General features: G+C 55.3%; 1 protein-coding gene across 1 annotated transcript; it reads left to right on the top strand.

Moving 5' to 3' along the window:
* The first annotated feature begins 2,113 nt into the window (after positions 1 to 2,113).
* FKBP4 (FKBP prolyl isomerase 4) lies at positions 2,114 to 10,122 on the top strand. Its single transcript, XM_052639405.1, has 10 exons — positions 2,114 to 2,294; positions 4,128 to 4,272; positions 4,711 to 4,853; positions 5,624 to 5,744; positions 6,014 to 6,170; positions 6,793 to 6,883; positions 6,973 to 7,056; positions 7,306 to 7,491; positions 8,102 to 8,341; positions 9,343 to 10,122. Exons 1-10 carry the CDS (start codon positions 2,190 to 2,192, stop codon positions 9,448 to 9,450), a joined length of 1,380 nt encoding a protein of 459 aa, XP_052495365.1. The 5' UTR covers positions 2,114 to 2,189; the 3' UTR covers positions 9,451 to 10,122.
* Positions 10,123 to 10,796: the final 674 nt, after the last annotated feature.

Raw genomic sequence — 10,796 nt, 5'->3', positions numbered from 1 at the left:
TTCACTGCCAAGGGCATGGGTTCGATCCCTAGCAAGAAAAGAATGAAAAGAAAAGATTGAAAAAAGAAACAAACCTATCTGTGCACTTTCGACATTGAGTATGTGTAGGTTTTACAATCCGAAGAATATAATGTAAATAAAATGGAAAATAATTCTAGAAACAGAAAAAAAATGGGGGGAATCCTAGAACCCAGTGACTACTGTCCCTCCTCACCTCTTCCATCTCCCAGACCCCTCAACCATTCATTGACTGAAAGAGCACAGCACTTCCTCCCTGGAAACCTTTCCCTTTGACCCTTCCCCTTCCCCTTCCATGAGGTTTTCCCCTCTCTTACAGACCTCTGTATCCTATCCTGGTCTCAGCAGAGCACTCATCCCATCAGAATCATGAGCATGATTTACTAACCTGTGCGAAGGTGGCCACTGGGCTAGATACCCGACATACATTTCTGCTTTGTAACCATCACAACTACCCTCGTTGACAGGTGTTCCTGTCCCTGTTAATCTGCCTCAAATCGGTTAGTATGTTGGGGACCCCACTCGTTGCTTACTCTCTAGAAAGAGCACGTGCTCTTTCTACTGTCAGTATGCGTGCAAAAGCGGTCATATCTTGGGTGCTCAAGTAAAACGTGCTGACAGACTAGAAGATACCTACAACTGTTTGCTGCCAGTAAAGAAATAGATGCTTTTAGAAAAGCATTACTCGACCGGAGCTTTTCTATACCAACTTGTTCAGCCAGATAATATCCAGTGGCCCCAGCTTCAAAAGAAACCAGTACACACAAGAGTGACCGCACACAGGCGCAGGAACCAACAGCAAGATAACTGCCAAGGCGGCAAGCCAGCACCCTACCCTGCGCCCGTCTCCTGCAACTTTGGAGGGCCACCTTTACTTCTCACCCTCCTGAGGACACTGGTAGAAAGGAAGCAGATTTAATCTCTAGTGAGTCAATCCCCCCAAGTCCGCTGAGGGCGTCACTGAATGAAAAACGTCTTAGTCGAGGCTAAATACACTTGCTGTAAATTGCTGGAAGAAACGATTTTATTTGTCCTGCATCCCTTCCCAGCCAATCCCAACAGAAAAGATTACAATGAATTCCCTGGTTATGTTTTAATATTGAAATTTCATCCGAAAACAGCCCTTTTAGTTTACCTATATAGGACAGTCTTCATAGTACAGTGCCAAGCACTGAGCAAGGGCTCCAAAACAAACAAAAAACCTTATTATTATTGGCATACAAATTCCTGCAGCCAATAATTATTTGATAACACGCACCAGACCCTAAACTGGGCTTAAGCTCTAAGGAAGAGCAGGACCCTCCATACACAGATCTTTTTGTCAAAAGACTATTGTTTCGGTAACTATGGCGCTTCCTAGTCGCCAAGGGAAGTCCATGAACACCCAGGAACCCAGTATTAAGAAAATATTCCTTTTCATGGGCCTTCAGTAAGACGCAGTGGCTCTCCTAGCGAGTTGAACCCATTCTATGTGTTCAGTTATATTATTGTCGGGAAAGGCCCCTTTAATACGCGGGCCATTTCTTGCAAACGGGCAGTTCGCAGCGTTTCGCCCGGCCCTGGGCGCACGCTGGCCCCTCTCCGGGGAAACCCAGACGCCTCCCCGGCCCTACACGCCCAGGTACCGCTCCCCTCGCTCTGCGTTCAGGACGCGCGCCCGGCCAGGCGGGGAGGCAGGCAGCCCGCGGCTCGGGCCGGGGAGACGCACGCGCGGCGCCCACGTCCGGCGGCGCGGCGTCGGATGCTGCGGGGGTATCGAGAAGGATCTGGAAGAATCCGGATAGACCGGGGGGACGGGAGGGAGAGGCCGAGAGAACGAGCGGCGGGGGCGGGGGCTGGCTCCCGAGTCCGAGGGTCTCGGGGCCGGGGCGGGGCTAGGCGGCTGGCGGGAGGAACGAACCAGAAACCACCTTCCGCAGAAGAGCCCTGAGCGCCAGAGCCTGAACCCGCTCGGCCGCCGGCGCCTCTAGAAAGTTCTCCCCCCACGTCCCTCGCGGCCGCCCGGCTCCTCCCAGCCCCTCCCTCCGAGGCGGTGGGACCAATCGCTCACCCGGCCGCCCACGACCCCACCTCCTCCTCCGCCCGCGCCCGCGCAGAGAGGTGCGCGAGCCCCGACCCGCCGCCCGCACCGCCGCGCACACCCCGGCGCCCGCTGCCCGAGAAACGGCGTGATGACCGCCGAGGAGACGAAGACGGCCGAGAGCGGAGCGCAGTCGGCGCCGCTGCCCCTCGAAGGGGTGGACATCAGCCCCAAGCAGGATGAAGGGGTGCTTAAGGTAAGAGGCGGGGGGCGCCCCGGGGCGGCGGAGGCGGCGGTAGTCGGGCACCGGGAGCGCCCCAGCATCTGGCCGGGGCTCGGGCGGCCGCCTCTGCAGCCTCCCGGCCGGCCGTTAAGCAGGCCGTGCAGCCGTGGCCCTGCGCATCGCCTTCCTAGCCAGGCCGCCGGTTCAGGGCGGGAGGGCTGCTACACGCTCGGAAGGGGAACATCTGGGCTGAGGCTCCCCAGGCCTGGGAAGGGTCCCGGAGCGCAGCGCCTGCTCTGGCTGCGGCATGCGCCGGGAGGGGCGCGGCGGGGGGCGGACGCGCTCGCGCGGGGGCCCCGGCGGCGTGCACCGCCCCACTGCGATCTGCGACCCGCGGCCGGCTCCTTCCCGGCCGCCGCTGCCGCCAGGGAGTTCCCCCCGCGACCCCAGCCTCCTGCGCCTCCGGGGTGCGGAGCTCGCCGACCCCGGCAGTTAAACATTAGCCAGGACGCGAACAGGGTCCCGGGAGTTATTGCCTGGCCCGCGCGGGTCTTTGTGCGACTTGGCGCGCGGTCCTGGCGTCCTCCGGCCTCTGGTCACCCCTTTCCTAAAGGCTGGGACCCGGCTAGGTCACCCGCTCGGCCATGCTGTCCCCCTCCCCCCCGCCGCCCCGGTGCATGCCGGGACCTGTAGTTCACCCCGCCTCGGCCCCCACATCGCACCCCACCCCACTCCACCCCCTGCCCGGGGCCTTACTGAGCGCGGGGTGCGGGACTGGGAGGAGGTGCTTTGGTTGGGGGCCCTAAACAGTGTTACGGCCGGAGGAGCCAGGGGAGGGGTCTTGGAGCCAGGCAGCAGGGCGTCTTGACCCAGGTCCGGCCGCGGTTCGGAGCAGGTTCTGCGCTGTCCAGGATGGCGAAATCCTAGCCTGGCTTCGGCTGGTATCCTCACCCAGACTTTCTGCTCCTCTTGGCTTGCCGCAGCTCAGCCCACGTGTGCGTGTGGCCAGGGCAGGTTGGAGACCCGGGGAGCTGCTTAGCCGTTTCAGAAACGCACCTGGCTGCTCTCCTAGTGGGCACGCGGGCTTCCAGGGAGACCCATTTCCCCTTTTCATTCTCCACGCCTTCCCTTTCACTTTTCTGTTTACTCAAGTCCATGTCCGTTGCATCGTGGGAGCTTTCCCTTAGAGGGTAACTTGCACGCTTAACCAGGTAGACCACCTTTTTATAAACGCCAAAGAGAAGCAGGTTCTTCTAAACACTGGGACATATTCTAGCCCTGACTTCAAGGACTGCAGTAGCCTACCAGTCAGGAACCCTCAAGTCCCAGGTCAGAGCCTAGGGCCTGCTCAAGGACCCTTGGCTCACTTGTAAGCTGGTGGTTGCTCTTAGCTCTCCTGGACTTTCTGGTTTCCCTCTTCTCTCTCTAAACCAGACCTGATTGGATGACTGGCGTTTAGGAAGCATGAGGAAGTGTAGCGTAAATACTTTCCCCTTTGCTGCTGATAATTATTCAGTGTTTTACTGGTTTAGTCCTGTAACCACTCTGATAGGGTTTATCATCACTACTTTACAAATATGGTCAGTTTAGAGAGTTAAAGTGACTTCTGTAAGATCGTAACAGCAAAAATGATCTCAGGTGTTTTGTCTCCAGTGTTTTAAACCAAGTTATGTCATGGTCCAAGAAAGGGAGGTCAGTTTAATTCTAGCCAAACCCCACAGCAGAGTCATTTGATGATGGGTTTGTTGAGTTACTTACAAGGAGGCAGAGGACACCATTTATATTCTGGCCAGGGGCATGCGAACATTCATGGTTCCTCTCTGTGTCCATCCCCAGGGATTCACCTTCTCTCCTTCCCTTCTTCAGGTCATCAAGCGAGAGGGCACGGGCACGGAGACACCCATGATCGGGGACCGTGTCTTTGTCCACTACACAGGCTGGCTGCTCGATGGCACCAAGTTCGACTCCAGCCTGGACCGCAAGGACAGGTTCTCCTTCGACCTGGGGAAAGGTGGGCATGGTTAGCAGGCTCTCAGGACCGGGGTGTGTGCGCTGTCACAAACAGAAACCGTATTCTCAGAAGCTTAAACACGGAACAGTTTATTACAGTTCTTTTTTTATTTCCACTGTCCTGAAACTCTATTGATTTTTTAATCTCTCATTGCCTTGATCACCTCTGAAAACCTTGCTTCCTCTTCCGGGGTGGACTGCCTTGTTTTCTTGAACCTCTTTGTTTCAGAGTTGAGTGATTTTTCTTTTTTCTTTTTTTTTTTGAGAGGTCTGAGACCTGATACCATTTATCACAACCAGATTTTCTACCTTCTTGGTCCTATTTCTAAATAGTACCCAGCTTCCCTTTGGGCATGGGACAGTAAGTCTCTCAGGCCACTGTTTGAACCCAGAGGGAGATCCCTGCCAAAGAGGACCTGTTTCTTCTCTGTACCTACAGGGGAGGTCATCAAGGCTTGGGATATCGCCGTGGCGACCATGAAGGTGGGTGAAGTGTGCCACATCACCTGCAAGCCAGAGTACGCCTACGGCTTGGCGGGCAGCCCCCCGAAGATCCCTCCCAACGCCACGCTTGTGTTCGAGGTGAGTGTCCGGCCACAGAGGGCCAGGCAGAGAGCCAGCCTTATCTCAGCCCAGGGTCTGGCTGCCCTCCAGCCCTTCCTGCTGCCTGGAGACAATGTAGCCAAGGCTGAGGGCCTTCCCTGGGGAGGGAAGACATGGAGTGCGCCTCTCCTACTGCTTCTACCAGAGAACTGTCAGTGGGCAGGTTTCAGTTGGGGAGAGGTGGCTGCGAGCCCCTCTTTCAGACTTGAAGCAGCGGGGTGAGGGCTTGAGGCCTGTTCACCTCAAGAAGGATGCTCAGAGGGAGGTGGACCAAAACAAAGGAATTGGGAGGTCACAGGCTACATGCAGTCATGACTGACAGTGCAGAACATTGGTGCCCTAGAAATAAGATGCGGGCAGAGATGCTTCTCGCGTGGGTCGAGGTAAGGGGCAAGCCTTTGCTGAGAAGGTGAAACTTCACTGTGTTAAGACTCAAAAATGGTTGAGCCCTACGCACTGGAGGCTCGGAGAATGTTGGGAAGACTGGTGAGAGGTGTTGGATTATTTCTAATGCCTGTCGGATGGAGCTTGTCTGGCAGCTGAATTAGGACCGTTTGGAACATGTGCCTGTTCTATAGAGCAGTCATTGAGGAGACTGATACCAAGGTCGAGACCAGGGCCGCTCCTGAGAACTTAGCCACTTGGTCCATTCCTGGTGTGGCTGCCTGTGCCGTCAGACCTGCTCTGGCCCTTACCAGGGACGCTTGTGAGTGAGAGGGGAGCTTGGATCCTTAGACCTTGTCCCACAGGTGGAGCTGTTCGAGTTCAAGGGTGAGGACCTGACAGAAGAGGAAGACGGCGGGATCATCAGGAGAATACGGACGCGGGGGGAGGGCTATGCCAAGCCCAACGAAGGCGCCATTGTGGAGGGTGAGGCTCACAATCTGGGATTCCCACTCGGGTTCCGCTGTGTAGGGCCTGGGTGGCTTTGGGCAGGTCCATGCCTTTCCCTGATCCAGCTTTCTAATCTGTAAAGTGAGGGATTGAACCACATTCTCTTAACATCTGTCCATCTGAGAATGCAGAAGGGCATCTGGGGAGTAGGAAGGGACAGGGCGGGGGGGTGGCTGGGGGTGGCTGGTGCATCCCTTAGTCACCAGCCCACTCAAATCCAGTGCGTTGTCTGTCTTCCATACCAGTTGCACTGGAAGGGTACTTCAAGGACCAGATGTTTGACCAGCGGGAGCTCCGCTTTGAGGTCGGCGAGGGGGAGAGCATGGATCTGCCCTTTGGTCTGGAGAAAGCCATCCAGCGCATGGAGAAAGGAGAACATTCCATTGTGTATCTCAAGCCCAGGTGAGGCCAGCTCTGGCCCAGGTGTGGGCAGTCTGTAGAGCAGGTGGGCGAACTGAGATCAAATATCCTTGTCCAGGTGCGTTGTAGAGCCGGCCTGTATTGTATAGCCAGTTATATCCTCCCCTCCTGGCAGTCACTATGTGCTGGGCACCCCGCACAGACACCGTCAGGACCTCTGTTGTACTCAGGAGTGTGGCCACAGTCATCCACGTCTTTTTGAATCAAAACCTCATCTCTTCAGTTACGGCTGCGGCAGATTGCCTTTTCAAGCCCAAGGTTTTCGTCTCCTGTTAATTGACTCAGTCGTTACTAATGTTTGTTGAAACACACCTACTATGTGCTAGACACAGTGCAGAAAATTCCTGGGTGTTCAGAGACATTGTTCCCACCTTCTAATGGCTCTTTTCTCAGGGAGGTAATCATGCCAGTGTGTAATGTGAGTTACTAGAACGATGTGTAAGACGTCAGAGCCCAACTAACTGTGTGAAGAAGAAGCATCAGGGAAGATTTTGCCAAGCATGGAAGTTTGCACCAAGACCAAAGGGATGGAGGGTACTTTGCAGGAAACCTTTTAAGTGTGAAGCAAGTTAAGAAACGACCTGGTGTTTTCTTGCCCCTACAGCTATGCTTTCGGCAGCGCTGGGAAAGAGAAGTTCCAGATCCCACCAAATGCTGAGCTGAAGTATGAAATACATCTCAAGAGTTTTGAGAAGGTGAGTTTGTTCAGGGTCTTCCTACCCCACCTTGGACGTAACTCCTTGGGGCAGCTGACAGCTTGTTTTTCTCCTTTGGGGTATGGCAGGCCAAGGAGTCCTGGGAGATGAGTTCAGAGGAGAAGCTGGAGCAGAGCACCATAGTGAAGGAGCGAGGCACTGTGTACTTCAAGGTGAGCCCCCAGCAAGGTCCTCAGACACTCCCAGGGCGGGCTCTGCTATGACAGCGGGGTTTCTGCCAGGAAGTAGACAGGCTGGCACCTGCAGCTGTCACCAAGTGGATCTGGGCTGGCTGGTCAGGTTGGGGGGGGGCAGGGGTCATGACTCTCATGCCCCTGGGTCACTGGTGTCCACGGGCTGTGATAGCCTGGGGCTCCCGAGCCTGTGCTGGGAGCCTGAGCCTGCCCCTCCGCCTCTCGTAGGAAGGCAAGTACAAGCAAGCTGTGCTGCAGTACAAGAAGATTGTGTCCTGGCTGGAGTACGAGTCCAGCTTCTCTGATGAGGACGCAGAGAAGGCGCAGGCCCTTCGGCTGGCCTCCCACCTCAACCTGGCCATGTGTCATCTGAAGCTACAAGCCTTCTCTGCTGCCATTGAAAACTGCAACAAGGTGAGGCTCCTTAGGGGGGTGAGGGCGGTGTGCCCAGGCCAGGCTGGGTGAGTTCCCAGTGTGCCTGAAACTGGCCTTGGGGACTAGGGCAGGGGAGGCAGGATGGAGCTGTGGGGCTCGGAGGTGGAGGCCCAGAGGCAGCAATGTGGGAAGCAAGCGGGTTTTTGGCTTAGTTAAGGTCGGGGACGAGGGCACAGAGGCGAGTAGAAGCATTGGTTGGAGGAGCCAGTTCAGCATTCTCCCCTCCTGGCCCTCTGCCTCTCCCCCCTGTACCCGCTTTATTCTGAAGGCGGATGGGTTTCCTTGGAGGTCCAGTGGTTAGGACTCTGTGTTTCTATCACAGAGGGCATGGATCCCTGGTTGGGGAACTAAGCTATGAGCTGCATGGTTCCCCTGCCCCCCAGAAAGAGAAGAGTGTGTTAGCGTCCCAGGTAGTTTTCATCTGACGAGCCGTCTTCCTGTGTGCCTCCTGGACTAAATGAGGCGCCTTCCCAGCCTTGGGTCCTTTCCACGTGGTGCCCAAGACCTGTTCATTTGGGGTGGGGCCCCATCTCCCCGGCAGTGACTTGGGAGGATCTGAGACTGCTGCTGCTTCCTCTATGTGTCTTAGGCCCTGGAACTAGACAGCAACAACGAGAAAGGCCTCTTCCGCCGGGGAGAGGCCCACCTGGCAGTGAATGACTTTGATTTGGCACGGGCTGACTTCCAGAAGGTTCTGCAGCTCTACCCCAGCAACAAGGCGGCCAAGGCCCAGCTGGTCGTGTGCCAGCAGCGCATCCGCAAGCAGCTTGAGAAGGAGAAGAAGCTCTACGCCAACATGTTTGAGAGGCTGGCTGAGGAGGAGAACAAGGTGTGAGGATGGGCAGGGTGGACGGGAGGCGGCATCACCTAGTCCCTGCCAGTCTGTGTGTGTCCCTGAGTGTGCGTCCGTGTGTGTGTGTGTGTGTGTGCGCGTGTGCGCACTCAGGCCCTGGGGGTTGGGAGCTGGATGTTCTGGTGTGCTTCCTGCCCTGTATCCTCTGTGCCCATTAGTAAACACAGGTTTAAGAACCTGAGGTTTCAACAGGTGATAGTTAGATTCAAAGTGCACAGAAGGGCACGTAGTAAAAAGGCTGCAGGGCAGGCAGTGCTCCCGGGTGACAGGCAGCAGGTGCTGCCTCCTCCTAGTATCTTGTGCTTTTTGGACATCACACCTGAAGCTCATTTTACATCAATGTGCAAAAGAGCTCACATAGTATTTCACTGAGTGGGTGTATCGTATCTTATTTACCCTGTTCCCTGCTTCTTGGTCTCTCAGTGTTCTAAACCTGCACTAACAGAAATATGATGCAAACCACATTTCTAATTTTAAGTTCCTAGTAGCTCTGTTTAAAAACAAGTAAAATAGGTGGTTAGTTTTAATATTTAATTGACCCAAGGTATCTAAATATTTTAACACGTAGCACTTTTAAATTGCTGGGGCAAGGCTAGTTTTTTTTCCCCAGACTGAGGCTTGAAAATCCAATGTGTATTTTACACTAGTTTGAACTAGCTATATTTGAAGTGTTCAGTGCCCTGCCGTGGACAAGTTCAGTTTTCCATAATATTGCAATAAACGATGCGAGTCCCTGCTTCTGTACATGCATGCACAGGTGTGCCGTTGGTCTCTGTAATTCTGTTGGAAGTTGCTGTGTACTATTTTTTATGCGGGGTGCGTGTTTTGGGTACAGACTCCGTGGCGTCATTGTGCAGGGAGATCACCTGGGTATAGGCAGGTGAGTAGGGACCTGGAGTGACAGTCACCTTTCTCGTCAGGGGCGAGGGCCAAATGAGAACTGGCGTTGACGCCCTGCCCCTCTTCCCTTCTCACAGGCCAAGGCCGCAGTGGCTGCAGGAGACCAGTCAGCTGACACTGAGATGAGGGACGAGCCGAAGAACGACGTGGCTGGGGTCCAGCCTCAGGTGGAGGCGGAAGCATAGCCTTGCCCCAGCCCTGTCCCATGGCTGCCTGCCTGCCCCCCAACCCTACTCCACCCTGTTAGTTTTGTACAAACTGAAGAATTTTGAGTGAATTAGACCTTTATTTTTCTATCTGGTTGGATGGTGGCTTTGGGGGAAGAGAGAGGAGCAGGCTGGGGGGTGGGGGGGTCATTTTAGGTGGTGTCACCCCTCCCCTCACCCCCATTCCACGTGAATGAATGTCCCTCCACACGTACACTCATCAGAATGTTAATTTATTTTGCTTCCTGTTTGCTGCATCCGTTTCTCAGACAGTAGAAGGGGCGAGTGGTAGGGATGTGAGGTCCGACAAGAAGGCAGGGTGGACAGGGAGACTCCTCCTGGGCAGCCACTTCCCCTCCTCCCTCCTCCCAGTCCGTTTCCAAACACGCGGCCTCCACGTGGGTGCTAGGGGCATGGGAAAACCACTGCTGTGCCCGTTACCTCCGCTCCCTTCCTCCTCAGCCCAGGTGTCGTGGCTGATGCTGTCTTCTGGTGTCATGGTGACCACCCTTGTACCCCCTCCTGTCAGTGTCCCTTCTCAGCCAGGTCGCATCCCCACCCCCTCAGCCTCTTCTTCTGCACGTTGCTGAAGGTTCAGGCTTGCCTCAAGTTCCGTGCTTGAGCAATAAAGTGGAAACACTAAAAACCTGGGCAGCGCTTTCTCTGTTTGGCCTCAGGGTGGGTGTGGGCAGCTGCGCCGTTGGGGCAAAGCTAAGGGAGCCACCCACTTTGTGCCCAGCCCCACCTGCGGTGCAGCGGTCCAGGAGGGCCTGCTGGGCACCACATGGACTACAGCAGGGCCTGCACTGAAGGCCTGGCCAGGGGTTCCCCACAGCCCTCCCTGCAGCAGCCTGGCAGGTTTTAGTAGTTGTGGTTTTTCTTTTCCTAACTGCTTAGGAAAATATACAAACATCTAAACTTCTGGGACCAAACTTCTGAGTTTGCTTTGAGGTTAGATGTATTAGCTTCTGCCTAAGCAATTCAGTAGAGAGTTGAAGCTTTCTTGGCTTCCTTACAGAGTGAGTCCCCTGGTGTCAGCAATACCTGTCACCTTGTACACAAGGGAACAGGGAGGAATAGTCATGAAGCCTGACAGCACCGACAACCGCTTGGGCCCACTCCCCAGCTTGTTGCTTGGCCTCAGTGGCGGGGAAAGCTTGTGATGCTTTCTGCCGTGCTTTGACCCGTGGCTTCTGCACCATTCCAGGGCACTGGGAGAAGCCAAGGGGCACAAGGGAGGCATCACACGTCTTGTCCAGATGCTCGGACTGTGAGCCAGAGCCTGTGTGCCTTTCTGTCCGTGTGTGGGCTGCCAGTCCTTCCTG

The sequence above is a fragment of the Budorcas taxicolor genome, chromosome 5 (genome assembly GCF_023091745.1).
Source record: "Budorcas taxicolor isolate Tak-1 chromosome 5, Takin1.1, whole genome shotgun sequence".
Taxonomy (NCBI): Eukaryota; Metazoa; Chordata; class Mammalia; order Artiodactyla; family Bovidae; genus Budorcas; species Budorcas taxicolor.
The sequence above is the reverse complement of the archived record's forward strand: the minus strand, read 5'-3'. Positions and strand labels throughout refer to the sequence as shown.

Excerpts from the sequence above, each read along its gene's own strand:
- FKBP4 (XM_052639405.1), top strand. The coding sequence starts at position 2,190 with ATGACCGCCGAGGAGACGAAGACGGCCGAGAGCGGAGCGCAGTCGGCG. Across the intron at positions 2,295-4,127 it reads AGGATGAAGGGGTGCTTAAG|GTCATCAAGCGAGAGGGCAC; the intron begins GTAAGAGGCGGG and ends TCCCTTCTTCAG. Across the intron at positions 6,884-6,972 it reads ATCTCAAGAGTTTTGAGAAG|GCCAAGGAGTCCTGGGAGAT; the intron begins GTGAGTTTGTTC and ends GGGGTATGGCAG.